Below are 15,719 nucleotides of genomic sequence, written 5' to 3'. Positions count from 1 at the left end.
ACGTAGCCATCATATTCCACTTATTAATGATATTTCGTAAAATAATTGAATTGTGGCAATGGTCTATAATTCAAAAACTAATATTGTCAACAGGGTTGACATGGATTTCACTCCATCATGGTTCAGTTAAGGTGATGCGATAGCTAGATTAGGTTTCCAAATATTAATGTAATTTTCACTTGTTATCCTTTTTTTTTTAGAAATAGGTTCTTAAAGGAAGGGACAATCAAGGCATTTGACCTGGTATGCATATTCAATGATATATAATGCACATTATTGCTTAATATCAACAAGTATAATCGTATAGTTAATTAATAAAACGGTTAAATGTGACAGCTATTATATATAAAGGGCGCAGCCATTTTGTACCATCCCAGTGAATACGCCCTCTGGCGAGCTGGTGGTTACGTAATACCTAACGTGTCACATCAGGAATTAGTCTTCGAACTGAAGAAACAAAACATACCTGATTTTTGCGGATGCATCGCAATATTTTGTAATAATAGTCTTCCCAGTAAGCCAGCAACAATTATATATTACTTTTAATACAAAATAAACCACCATTGTCAAAGTGTTGAAATAACTGTATTATGGTTTGTACATAAATTAACCCACGTACTGAAATAATAATCGGAGTGTTTTCTTAGTTAATTGGTCTTTTCTTTCCGTGGCCTGTACTTGTGGTTCCTGATTGGCAGGTGTATATTTAGACAGTCCCCAGACACTGTGTTTAGACACACTAAAAAGACGTGCCTCTTTTATTAAGATCACAGGGTGGACACCCCGCTAATCATAATCGATCAGCCGTCTTGTTTTATTACTGTAAGTAATTTTGTAAAATCCTTGATTAAGTAGACTTTCCCATCTAAAATAACAAAACTGACCAATTACGTAGTCCCAAAGAAAAGAAAATTATCACTTGGGTATCATGAGTGGTCGTTTTTGCTCGAACGTACACATGTAGCATACCAATAGGCTTAATAATATGCTTTTTTCTCTTCAGATTTAAAAAAAAAGAAAAATACTATAACTCCATTTCGTTCTATTGATGCAAATTGAAATATATTTAGTTAAATAGTTTATTATACTATCAAGTCATTTATGTTGTTTTACAAGTCAGGTTGATGAAAGCGAAGTGCCTTATCGTAAATTAGACCATTTGTTTACACTGACGCATAGAGCAGATGGACAAAGCTGATGTCACTTCGCCCCAAGCTTTACCACCGGACGTCACAAAAACTAAACAAAATGGCTACCCCCAGTTAGCATGAATAATCATGTTTTTTTATTAACTCTAAAATTACGTGTTTTTCATTTGTTAAAGTGTTAGTATGTGTTGGTGGTCCGGGTATGCATCTTTCCAACACATAAATCTCTTGTTTGAGTTTACTCTACCTTTAAATCTGTGACAGTATGCCTTTAATTCTGTTTTACTTTAGGTTCAAAAAGGGCATCTGAAATGCACAACATTTTATAATTGCAAAAAAAAACAGATACAAAAATTAACTTCTGGTTAAAAAAACAAAAAATTGGAACCAAAATTAGTATGAACATTTTATTATTTGTTACATTTTCAAAAATTATTTCGCTATATTTTTACCATATTAAATTAATAAGGAAAGTTAATGCTCAAAACATAATTGATTTGTTGTGTCTTGAAGTATACATGTAGTTCATTGATCACTTCACCATGTTATAAGTCATTTGTAATATCAACTTCTAAATTGTACAGTAAAAAATGTTTTGTTTTCATTTAAACTGCCTATTACTAAACATATACTCAACAACGAAAGTTTAGCAAATATCTTTTATGACGGTCTAAATTTGCCATGGTTGAATAAACTTGAAAGAAAAGCAGGTCCTCCTGTTATGTTAAGGCAAAGGTTGATGAGTTTATGTTGTTTGTAAATGGTAAACATTTCAGATGTGAATATAATTACGGTAATAAAAATAGGTTAATTTATAAATGTTATGCCATTTCTTTTAACATTAGCTAAACTTTCGCTGTTGAGTATATATTAATAAAAGCTTAACAAATTATATATATATATATATATATATATATATATATATATATACCCATTAATTACTATCACAAGCAAAGAAAAATTGTTATTATATAATTTGGATTATGGTGCAAAAGCACAGAATATTTCTTAGTTTGGAAGTCTTGTTACATATAATTGTGTGTGATTGTGTATGTGTGTGTGTACATGTGTGTATGTGTGTGTGTGCATGTGTGTATGCTGTATAGACTTTTGTAAAATGTTTTTCACATTAAATCTATGTGACTACATGTTATAATAAATGGAATCAAGGTGGTAACACATTTTTGTTAGCTACATTTTAATACATAAACATTTGAAATGAGTATATGATCATTTAAATGAAGATATTGATTGTTTAAATAAAACTATTTAAATTTATTAATTATATAATTAGAAATTATAATACTTGATGACATGTATTTATTTGTACTGTTTAAATTGTTTGCATTTTTTTTTTGCAAATACATTTTGAGCATTGTTTTTTGTTGTTTTTTAAAATTCTGTTTTTAAGAATTGGATTTTTTTTCTAGTTTTAATATATATACAGTTGTGTTTATTTCTAATAATTATATTTTGTGTTTACTTTTAATATTTAAATTTCTGTTTATTTTTAATATTTATATGTTTCTTTTAAATTCCAGCACAGACTAATCAACATTGTTTTCACAAATTATACTCTTACCTGTTCACCATCTGACTACTATAAATTATTTAGGCGACACCAAATGTATTGTTTTTATTCTCACCATTTGCAATTGTATTAAGCATTTTCTGTATCATTTAAAAAGTAAACTTGATGTTTTTGTATCACAGAAATCACTGGATGATGTTGGAGAAGAACTTCACAAAATGCGAGGAGAACTTCACGATCTGATGGGAGAGATTGAGTCCAAAGATCAGTCAATTATGTCCCTTGAAAATGAACTTCAGAAGTCTACGGAGGAATGCCAGTTTAAGTAAGTTGAATTTTTTTTATTTCAAAGTCTGATATATTTCAGTATATATAGGGACATAATGAGTCCAAACATGCCAGGTTTTTTATTTTTATTGTTGTTTTTGACAAATGTTGTTATTTAATTCATCATATTATAACATCATTTATCCTATAACTTACCCATGATATCCATGTAATAAACCAATGAGATAATTTAGTGTATTAACCCAGTTAATAATGGTATTCACATTTGCAAGGTCTCTAGGTAATGCATTGCTGTGGATGGGTCATTTGTTTACAAGCATAACGTTTTCATCAAACTAATTTGTGCTAATTGTGATGATGTCATATTACCAATGGTGGCGACTTTAGTGCTGTAATTTACTAAAAATTGAATTAAAATGTTATTTTAGAAGTGTTATAGGATAAATAGAATTTGCTACTCATGTTTTTTAATATGTAAAATATCAGCCTCGTCTAGTTAATCGATATTTGTCTCGACAGAGCCTCGACATACTCAGTTGATATTTTTCATATTGAAAAATACTCATGAAGAAATCCTTTATTTACTAAATGTATAAATCAATGTAATATATTTGAAGAAGAGTATACCAAAATGAAATGTGTTTAATGTTGATTTATCTAAATTTCCACAATAATTGAATTTACTGTCTTAATACATGACAATTTTATTGTCATTTAACAAGTAATTACATGTACCAAAATTTTTGATTCCTACTATATAAAAGATGTTTTATATAGTAGGGATCAAAATTTTTGGTACATGTAAATACACGTTAAGTGGCAATAAATTTGTCATGTATGAAGACCGTATAAGCAAAATGTTGGGAAAATGTATCAAGTTTACCGATATACAACAAATTTTGAATTTTATTCATGTATAGTAGTATGATTATGAATAGGCCTATGTGTCAAGTGTCTTTCATATAGTAGGGATCGAAATTTTTGGTATATGTCAATACACGTTAAGTGGCAATAAATCTGTCATGGTTGAATAGAGTATGAGCAAAATATTGCGGAAATATATTAACTTTACTGATATACAAGAAATTTAGAATTGTATTCATGTATAGTAGTATGCTTATGAATAGGCCTATGTGTCAAGTGTCTTTCATATAGTAGGGATCGAAATTTTTGGTATATGTCAATACACGTTAAGTGGCAATAAATCTGTCATGGTTGAATAGAGTATGAGCAAAATATTGCGGAAATATATCAACTTTACTGATATACAAGAAATTTAGAATTTTATTCATGTATACTAATCTGTGTCAAGTGCCTGTGATCATGGATGAACGGGATGCAGCCCAGTGGTAAAGTGTTTGCCTGATGCACGTTCAGTTGGGAATTGATTCCCGTCAGTGGTTTCATTGGGCTGTATTTCATTAGAGCCAGTGCACCACGACTGGTATAACAAAGGCCATGGTATGTGTTATCCTGTCTGGAATGATGCATATAAAAGATTCCTTGCTACTAATGGAAAAATGTAGTGGGTGTCTAAGACTATATATGTCAGAATTACCAAATGTTTGATATCCAATAGGCGATGATTAATAAATTAATGTGCTCTAGTGGTGTTGTTAAACAAAATAAACATTTGGTTATCATAGTTATTGTCAGCTGAATGAGGATGAATGAATGGTCAGTTCTAAATGGTTAAATAATGTTTAAAAATTATATACCAAAGATTCCAACATTATTGGGTTTTTTGTTATAGAGAGAAAAGAGTCCATGATATGAAGAATCTCATAGATGACCTTGAGAGACATAATGAAAGTTTGAAGAAAGATTTAGAGCAGACAAGACTCTCAAAAAGTCTTGACATTAACTTTCAGTAAGTTCAACGATACATAAAGCGTACTTGAACATTAACTTTCAGCAAGTTCAACGATACATAGAGAACTTGACATTAACTTTGAGTAAGTTCAACGATACATAGAGTTTACTTGAATGTTAACTTTGAGTAAGTTTAACGATACATAAAGTGTACTTGAATGTTAACTTTCAGTAAGTTCAACGATACATAAAGTGTACTTGAATGTTAACTTTCAGTAAGTTCAACGATACATAAAGTGTACTTGAATGTTAACTTTCAGTAAGTTTAACGATACATAAAGTGTACTTGAATATTAACTTTCAGCAAGTTCAACAATACATAGAGAACTTGACATTAACTTTCAGTAAGTTCAACGATACATAGAGAACTTGACATTAACTTTCAGCAAGTTCAACAATACATAGAGAACTTGACATTAACTTTCAGTAAGTTCAACGATACATAGAGTTTACTTGAATGTTAACTTTGAGTAAATTCAACGATACATAAAGTGTACTTGAATGTTAACTTTCAGTAAGTTCAACGATACATAAAGTGTACTTGAATGTTAACTTTCAGTAAGTTCAACGATACATAAAGTGTACTTGAATGTTAACTTTCAGTAAGTTCAACGATACATAAAGTGTACTTGAATATTAACTTTCAGTAAGTTCAACGATACATAGAGAACTTGACATTAACTTTCAGCAAGTTCAACAATACATAGAGAACTTGACATTAACTTTCAGTAAGTTCAACGATACATAGAGTTTACTTGAATGTTAACTTTGAGTAAGTTCAACGATACATAAAGTGTACTTGAATGTTAACTTTGAGTAAGTTCAACGATACATAAAGTGTACTTGAATGTTAACTTTCAGTAAGTTCAACGATACATAAAGTGTACTTGAATATTAACTTTCAGCAAGTTCAACAATACATAGAGAACTTGACATTAACTTTCAGTAAGTTCAACGATACATAGAGAACTTGACATTAACTTTCAGCAAGTTCAACAATACATAGAGAACTTGACATTAACTTTCAGTAAGTTCAACGATACATAGAGTTTACTTGAATGTTAACTTTCAGTAAGTTCAACGATACATAAAGTTTACTTGAATGTTAACTTTCAGTAAGTTCAACGATACATAAAGTTTACTTGAATGTTAACTTTCAGTAAGTTCAACGATACATAAAGTGTACTTGAATGTTAACTTTCAGTAAGTTCAACGATACATAAAGTGTACTTGAATGATACCTCACAGTAAGTTCAACGATACACAGAGAACTTGAATAGTAACTTTCAGTAAGTTCAATGATACATACATGTAGAGTGTACTTGAATATTAACTTTCAGTAAGTTCAACGATCTAGCCTGCACTTTACTGCAGTTTCTATTATGTAGTCATTTAAGTTTTTTGTAAGCTGCATATTAAAAGTATTCAGTCATCCGATCCTACAATTTAAGCTTTATTTTTATTTTTAATGGCTGATATATTTTATGTCACTAATATGTCTCTTTCGTGGATTTTGCTAAATTTTAAATTTGCTAATATTTTATGATTTACATTAAAATATTAGCTTTAACTTGTAACTGTTTCTCTATATCCAGGAGTGAATCTAGCAAACATAATATACTCTTCAAAAAAAGTAGAGGAACTTTAATAAGAATTTACAATTGCCAAAATTGTAAGGTATATTAGCTGTGGGGAATGGTTACTGTAAATCGGAAAATATTAGCGACCTTAAAATTTAGCGTATAGTATATGATAATAGTGAATTTATTAGGCAATTATATTATATTATATATATATATATATATATATATATATATATATATATATATATATATATATATATATATATATATATATATATATATTATATTATATATATATATATATATTTAATACATCTATTTGTAACTGTTTCTCTATTTCCAGGAGTGAATCTGGTAAACATGACGTGTATCTCGTTAGAACTGATATATACCAGTCATATTGTATACCAACTGATAATACATGTATTTGTAACTGTTTCTCTATTTCCAGGAGTGAATCTGGTAAACATGACGTGTATCTCGCTATAACTGATATATATATACCAGTCATATTGTACACTGACTGATATAATACATGTATTTGTAACTGTTTCTCTATTTCCAGGAGTGAATCTGGTAAACATGACGTGTATTTCGCTAGAACTGCTCCTTCTGCTTTGTTGCCAGTTGCCGTTGTGTCCAATACGCAGAATAATAGATCACCAAGTAACACCATAACAATGCTTTTAGACTGTTATAACCATAAGCATACGAGACAGGGGGTCAGGGGGTGGGGGCCAACTGCCACCCTAGTGCTGGAGCAAAGCCTCAAATTCAGGCAAAAATGACACAGATATTTGTGCACAATGTGATTTGTTTGCAATCCTACATACCATTTGTGACACCCAATAGCTGATGTGTATTTGTGTACTTGGGTGTCGTTAAACATTCATTCGTTTAATTTATTCCCTACATAGCTGTTTGGTAGTAATGCTAATATGAATAAATGTTGTTAACCAAATTCGGGCATTTTTGTTTAATTTGGGCAAAAACCAGCCTCCCCCCACCCCTACAAAAATTGGAGCTTGTACGCCTATGGTTATAACTGTGGTGACTTGTATATTGTGAACAATCAATGCTTTTTGGGGTGGTTTGGCACTGTGTTGTGATTAATTGTGATATTAAATCATAGGATTAATATGCCCTACTGAATTTTTTTAATGTACATGTACCAATCAGTTCTTCATGACAGGGCCCAGGTTCACGAATATCAGCTAATATCAGCCTAGTAAGGTGTTTATGCACTTAAGGTGATCTTAACACTAAGATCGCTTCGAAAAACAGGACCCTGGTATATAAAAGGATGTGGTGTGTGTGTCTTGTTTATGGGAAATTCTATATATAGAACTTTGCTCATTTGTTGGCTGTAGATTTTTTTTTAAACTATACTCTACACCATATATCACATTTAAAATATTTAGCATCCAGTAGCATCCACTGGAATATTTAAAATTAATTAATGAGAATATCAATATTTTCGCTAAGCTCAAATTGAATAATAGTTTTAATAATATAAACTTTAAGATATATAATTTTCAAGTTATTTCTTTAAATCTGTATGAAGCCAGATCATTTTTTAAATTTCCATAAAACAACAATAAATTTTATATAAAGTTAATTACTTTATTGTCATATACAGTGTGTTTCTACTTAAATGTTTTTGTTGTTTTTTTGTACATAATTATTTTTGTAAATGTATTGAAATAAGTAATGTTTTGGTAAATTTTGTGTGGCTGCCAAATTGTTTCTGCTAGACTACTTCAGGTTTGCAGTGTATTATATATCATTATGTGTATAGTGTGTCTGTGGTACTTGTATAATACACAGTAGTGGGAATCTAATATAACATTTCACTTTTTGTTAACATTGTACATGTACTGTTGTGAACTTTGAAATGTAGCCTAATGATTTATACCAGGAAATAAATACACAGTTGGGGAAACAATATTTAAGACCAAATTGTTAATAATTGCCTTTCAAATAGTATAAGACATTCGTTTACTTATTCTGAGCTTAGTAAAGGAATATCAACATTTTATTTTAAAAGCAGGATAGAAAAATTTAGGATTATGTTACATATGATAGGAAACTAAATGTTCATTGACCAGTTCTAGTTAAATCTTGTGCTACATGTAGTTATATTTATTATTTATAATGTTGAAGATAGTTCTTAACTATAGATGTTTTTGAAATGATTACCTTTTTTTTTCTTTTTAAAATATTATCTTATTCAAATATTGAAAATAAAATGGTTAAAACATTCAGTCACTTTTACCTCCAGTAATGTTTAATTATTATATAATTGTTTCATTTATAGGTTAATTATTATATAATTGTTTCATTGATAGGTTAATTATTATATAATTGTTTCATTGATAGGTTAATTATTATATAATTGTTTCATTTATAGGTTAATTATTATATAATTGTTTCATTTATAGGTTAATTATTATATAATTATGTTTCATTTATAAGTTAAATATCATATAATTATGTTTCATTTAGGGACCGTAGCAAAAGTATTTTGAAGCAAAAGAGACAAAAATTTTCATCTAGGTGGGAGGGGGTAAAAAAAATCCACTACGGTCATTTAATCTTTTTCGGGGGAAAAAGGCTTCACCCTCTAAAAATCAAAAAGGAGTTGAAAAACAATCTGTGTAGTTTCAAATTTCACGACGTTTTTCACTGCAGACGAAGATACCAAACCAGAAATGGAAGCCATGTGCATCGCATGTTTTTACAATGCATCTTGAAGTTGAACACAGCCGAAATAGGACAGTGTGGCCAATCTACGTCACAAAACAACGTAGTGATGTCATTTTTTCAACTGAAATCAGTTGTATTTTAATTACAATTGTATTAATATCTCACCAAATACTTTCTCAAATTACACGAAATAAAGTGCAGAGGCATTATTCTTTATTTTGTTTTTGTTGAAGGTAAACAGGGGGCAAAGCTCTCCCTGTCTCTTTCAACAAAAACAAACTGGTTCACATAGCACCTTGGGCACGTCCACCAATGTGAAGCCAAAGTTGCTCATATTTTAGTTTCTTGTTGGGGGGGTGGGGGGGGGGGGGGGGGGGGGGGGGGGGAGGGGGCTGCAGAGAGACTAAATGATTTAGTCTCTTTTGGCTTCATATACATTTGCTATGGTCCATTATAGGTTAAATATCATATAATTATGAAAATCTATTTTCTTTCAGAATCTCTAAAAGATGAATTAGAAGAGGCTTTTAAACAAAAGAAGGTAAAGTTTTTGTATCACCAAAATAAATACAGTTGAATCCCGTTGGCTCAAACCCCGTCGGTGCTCGAGAAAGTGTTCGACCCACCGAATAGTTCGACCTAACCATTCGGTCAAAATCGTGTAAGTCTAACTCGGGACTTCGTTTTTGGTTCGTGTGTTGCAGTGTATTCGACCCTTCCGAGTTTGACCCAACGAGATTCTACTGTATATTCAGTTTTTAAATGCAACTTCTGATTGCTGGTTGTTATGTTTTGAACATATTAAATATGTTAAATGTTGTTAAACAATGATAGAACACATTCAGAATGTTTGCACTATTACAAATATCATACGAAAAATACTGTAACTGTTTCCACTATTATATCATTCTGGACTTCATTTTACTATTAAAATAAATCTTATTGTATTTATTATGTTTAATGTATATACATTGTATATTAAAATCGACCAATTCACAGTGGAATAATGTACAGACCCCCCCCCAACTCTTTTAAAGTGAAACATTTAATTAATTTTGTATTTTTTACAGGACAATACTATTCCCAGAATCAAACCACCTGAGTCACTTCTGAGTAAGAAACTGCTTGAGCCTAAATCCCCACAAGGGAGTTCTGCATCTGACCCAGGTAACTTCGTCAGAAAGGGTTTATTTGGAGCGCAGTTCTTTTTCAGTAAGTACGGGCAGTTTGTTTCTCCCATGTCGTGGTGCAGTGGCGTACCTAGATGTTGGCACCTAGATGTTGGCGTAGCTGTCTGTGTTGTTTGCACAATGTGTTCACCAGGTCACAGGTCATGGTTTGTGAGTTTAAAGATCACACTGTCACAGCATTGTTTGGGTCACTGTTATGGCATGTTTGTTTTTTCGTTATGTTATTAGTACTTTGAAGGTCATGATTGATTTGCATGTTACAAGTCATAGACCTTGGCCAGAATGACAATCTCAAAATTAATTTTCTGGGAAAGTGTATATTTAAAATAAATTTTTAGTGACAGTGGATTTCCTTAAGCCCAAAAAATAAAATATTTTAATTAAAAACAGAAATTTAATATTAGGACCTATATAAAGATATAGACTTACAGAATTTTCATGTACTATAAGCTCTTGGTTTATCACTCAAACTCTTCATTCAGACTCAAGATAACAGGTAGAAGTAGAGTCAGCACTCAGATTTTAACCTTAATACAATATAAAGAAGTAGAGTCAGCACTCAGATTTTAACCTTAATACAATATATAGAAGTAGAGTCAGTGCTCAGATTGTAACCTTAATACAATGTATAGAAGTAGAGTCAGTGCACAAATTTTAACCTTAATACAATATATAGGAGTAGTCAGCACTCAGATTTTAACCTTAATACAATGTATAGAAGTAAGAGTCAGCACTCAGATTTTAACCTTAATACAATGTATAGAAGTAGAGTCAGTGCACAAATTTTAACCTTAATACAATGTATATAGAAGTAAGAGTCAGTGCTCAGATTTTAACCTTAATACAATGTATATAGATGTAAGAGTCAGTGCTCAGATTTTAACCTTAATACAATGTATAGAAGTAAGAGTCAGTGCTCAAATTTTAACCTTAATACAATATATAGAAGTAGACTCAGCACTCAGATTTTAACCTTAATACAATGTATAGAAGTAAGAGTCGGTGCTCAAATTTTAACCTTAATACAATATATAGAAGTAGTCAGCGCTCAGATTTTAACCTTATAATACAACGTATAGAAGTAAGAGTCAGCGCTCAGATTTTAGCCTTATAATACAATGTATTGAAGTAGAGTCAGCTCTCAGATTTTAGCCTTAATACAATGTATAGAAGTAGAGTCAGCACTCAGATTTTAACCTTAATACAATGTATAGAAGTGAAGTCAGCACTCAGATTTTAACCTTAATACAATATATAGAAGTAGTCAGCACTCGGATTTTAACCTTAATGCAATGTATAGAAGTAAGAGTCAGCTCTCAGATTTTAATCTTAATACAATATATAGAAGTAGTCAGCGCTCAGATTTTAACCTTAATACAATATATAGAAGTAGAGCCAGCGCTCAGATTTTAACCTTAATACAATGTATAGAAGTAGAGTCAGCACTCAGATTTTAACCTTAATACAATGTATAGACTGTGGAAGTTTAATAACAGTGGAGCCATGATTAAGTTTCATAAATTATTAAAATTGATTTTAATAAAGTATTGTTACATCTGGCTGTCCATTTCAAATTATGCTCAAAAGATAAAAACATTTCGGTAATATTTTAATGCTTAGCTATTAGATATTGTTTTATACATAGTCAAGTAATATTATAATATTAATTTATATGAAAATAATAATAAATATCCAATGAAAAACGTGTATTAGCAGATTGCACAAAGAAACATTAAATGATGAGATACATTCTACTATTAACCTGCATCATGAAAGTAATAGGAAAATTCAAAAATAAATATATAAACATTTAGATTGGCTTTTGGGATGTGTGGACCAGTCCATGGGTTGTGGTGGGGGGGGGGGGGGGGGGGGGATGCATTTAGTGAGAGGTCAGGTTAAGTACTCATTAAAAGAGCAATTGATCTTTTCTTCTTTTTTTTTTTTCTTTTTTTGTAATGAATGTGAAATGTTACCTCTACCATGCAATAATGTCATAGTTGTTCTGTTGTATGTAAAATGACTAATATATTTTTAAAAATACCTAAATAAAATTAATTTTGTTTTCAGCATTCGTTTGCCATTGTTTGTTTTTAGTTATGAGAACTGTTCTTAACCATTTTCATGTTTAAACTATTCAGCATTGCTATTTGCATGATGTTTGTGAGAGTTTTATGTGATAGCATGCATTTAGCTGTTAAGTGTTGGTGGTTCTTGTTGCTTGCATGTTTATATGTATTTGTTGCTAGTTTCGTTTAATTGCATGTTTGCTAGAAAATAGATACAATAGCTATAATTCTTATTGTGTTTTGATTGTTGTTGTTTCTAAATATACTCACAACTTGGGATGGTGGTGTGTCACATACTATTACTAGGTCACTGTGACCTACCTTTTGCAGTCTGCTGCACATAACAGTAAATCCTTGTCCAGACCATATCTTACATACAGATGCATACAGTACCATCAAACCTCACATGTAGGAACAACTTAGGATGGTGGTTTTTCACATACAATTACTAGGTCACTGTGATACAAATAACAGGCGTATTATGTACCTCATGGGTACTCTTCTTAAGCATATTTTATATCCATTATAATTATGAATTAAAGATTGAGGTAACTGTTCAGTTTTATTACAGATTTCTTAATTTGTTCTTGATGTGATTTTATGCTTGGTTTTTTTTTATGAATGTGAAAGATTAAAGGTGTTTCTTACTCTGTATTTTCACTTTTTCTTTGGACCAAGTTATTGGACTCAAAAGCTTTTGGTGGGGGGCATCAGAGGGGCAATGACCTATACCATCTCTGAAGATTATGGATTGGTCCCTCAAGTTGTTAAGTGAATTAATATATTGGACTATTCTAGTTCCTGGTATTGCGTCCAATGCATATGCTTGTATATTAAATTATTTACTACTCAGTAATTTTTTATATTTGTTTTCAAACTAATATTACTGGGATAAATGCCTTTTTTATTATTCTTTAAAATCCCACTCTCGTCTAAAAAGCCCCACTTATTTTATATTACTGATGTTTGTTTCTAGAATCTCAACAATCTGAGGGAAATGAGCGACTGCAGACATTAATATCAAAATACCGCAGCCACAGCCAGCTGCCTGCTACACCGGAGAAGAAACCAAACTCACACACGTTTACATCTGGGAGGCTGGGACTTGGTTCCAAAAGTCGAGCGTTTGGTTTGACTGTTCCCAAAACCCCCGACGGTAAAGTGTACTCTTCTGAAAGTGATACGGGACTAAGCTCACCTCGAACTGGACACAAAGGTCCTCCTCCCCCTCCGCCTCCAAAGCCAAAAGTGAAGTTTAATTCTAGTACTGGTACTCTGTCAAGACTGAAAGACGTGACAGATTCGCCGTCTGCCAATTCATCTCAGGACCATACACAAGCGTCTGCTGTTGATTCTCTGATGGATTCCCAGGAACAGCGAGACATCAATGCACTTATACAAAAGTAAGTATTGAGATTTTTAATCTCTCCTCTCCCCCACCCTCTCTCTTTCTCTCTCTGTGTTTTTCCTTGTTCCTTTATCTCTCTTTATGTCTCTATATCTCCTTATCCCTCTACTTGTTCCTTCCTCTTTCTGTCTCTCACTGTTCCTATGTATCTATGTCTCTCTGTCTCTCCTTGGGATGGGATTTTGCTCAACAAGCTGAGTTCTCGCTTGAGGTGCTTGCATCGCAGGAACGAACCACCTCGGTGGATCCATTCAACTGATTGGGTTTTTGTCATTCCAACCAGTGCACCACAACTGGTCAAAGGCCATGGTATGTGTTTTCCTGTCTAGGAAAGTGCATATAAAAGATCCCTTGCTGCATTAGGAAAAACTATCTGTCAGAATTACCAAATGTTTGACATTCAATAGCCGATGATTAATTAATCAATGTGCTCTAGTGGTGTCGTTAAACAAAAGAAACTTTAACTCATTTTCTTTCTCTGTCTCTCCTTGTTCTTGTCTCTCCCAATATCTCATTCTATCTGACTTTCCCCATCTCTTACTCTCTCACTTTTTGTCTCTCTCAACATATATTCTTTTCCAGTTCAAATGCAATTTTCTTTTCTTGATATTCTTGATGGGAAAACAAATTATAAATGCAATGTATACCTAAAAGGACACTTGTTCAAGAACAAAGTTGATGATTTCCTCAAGATAAGGGTTAGTATTAATTGTGCAAGGACTGAAAAAGCATATATATACCTGTATATAAGTATACCTCTCTGATACATTTTTTTGTTAAATTAGTTTAACCTACACATGTATTTTTTTGTGTTTTGAAGGCAAATTTCACACTAACTTTGTGGTTTGTTTTTTTGTAACCATAACATTGTTTGAACAGGAGTTTGCACAAATAATATGAAAACCAAAAGTATATTCATTTGTTAAAATTGTGATTTAGAAATTATGACATATTTGAAAATGTTTAAGGTAGGTATGAATAATATGTAATAATATATCCTAAAATATAATGGCTATGTAACATTTTAAAATGTTTGTTCATAATAACAAGTCACTGGTTTACACATACTTCACAAACAATTCCATGCTTGTGATAACTTAATTATTAAAACCTTCAGTAATCAACATTGATTTTGGTAATGGGGTCCTGAGTTCATTAGCATAAATAAGGTCTAAATAAGTGCAATAGATATGATTTTTAGATTGTAATTGTAAGTTGCTTTAAAATAATTTGCAATTTAGTAAAACGCTATTACTTATAATAGTGTAAGTAAACTTTAAGGACATATTTGAAATTTATACCAGTATTTCTTATGTCTTTATCTACAGAGTTTTAAAATTTGCAATAAGCATATACCAAAAAGTCTAAGAAATATTTATATGAGACCAAAACTAATCTCACAGCAGTTGTTTTAGAACAAGCTAGATTTGAAGGTTGTCCTTTTTATTAAAAATCTAGGGTGGATATATAAGCTAAAATTAGTTAGAATTGTACTTGATAGTTTGATGCAATTCAGCATGTAGTGTTTTGCTATTAAAGAATAACCTATAATCCGTCCTACAGGGAACGCCTTTTTCATACTATGGAATTTACTACATTAAGTTATTTATTTCTGAACCGATTATTTTCTAAATTGCACACAAAAATAGTATTTTTTGTTGTTTCTAAAACACTTTTACTTTTCTGTTTACGTCAAACCAAACTGAAATTATTTACAAAAATAAACATTTTTGTAGGAGGATGGGACGGATTATAGATATGAAACCATCTTAGAATTAAAAATTTAATGTAGGTACAATCTAAATCAAACAAAATTCAGCTTGTAGTGTTTTGCTGTAGATAATTGAAAAGGTGTAGTGTGCCAGAGCTCTGTGTTAAGGCTTGTCCGCTTGCCTGGGACAAGTATTGTGTGGAGGACAAGTAA

At 31.3% G+C, this 15,719-nt stretch overlaps 1 protein-coding gene across 7 annotated transcripts in view; it reads left to right on the top strand.

Annotated features, from left to right (window-relative positions):
- Positions 1 to 15,719, top strand: part of LOC121382319 (nucleoprotein TPR-like) — a 95,008-nt gene that overhangs the window by 61,495 nt on the left and 17,794 nt on the right. For 6 of the 7 annotated variants that reach the window (XR_005959155.1, XM_041511942.1, XM_041511919.1 and 3 more), the window contains exons 22-27: positions 2,862 to 3,004; positions 4,721 to 4,837; positions 6,988 to 7,088; positions 9,626 to 9,669; positions 10,199 to 10,340; positions 13,364 to 13,790. Coding sequence is in view for 6 of the 7 variants with exons in the window: in XM_041511942.1 (XP_041367876.1) it covers positions 2,862 to 3,004; positions 4,721 to 4,837; positions 6,988 to 7,088; positions 9,626 to 9,669; positions 10,199 to 10,340; positions 13,364 to 13,790 (974 nt within the window). In the remaining variant the exon portion in view is untranslated. The remainder of the gene's footprint in view (positions 1 to 2,861; positions 3,005 to 4,720; positions 4,838 to 6,987; positions 7,089 to 9,625; positions 9,670 to 10,198; positions 10,341 to 13,363; positions 13,791 to 15,719) is intronic. The other variant, XM_041511927.1, reaches the window with a different exon arrangement.

This window comes from Gigantopelta aegis, chromosome 2 (assembly GCF_016097555.1).
Source record: "Gigantopelta aegis isolate Gae_Host chromosome 2, Gae_host_genome, whole genome shotgun sequence".
Classification (NCBI taxonomy): Eukaryota; Metazoa; Mollusca; class Gastropoda; order Neomphalida; family Peltospiridae; genus Gigantopelta; species Gigantopelta aegis.
Note: the sequence above shows the minus strand (reverse complement) of the source record. Positions and strands in the feature narration are given on the sequence as shown.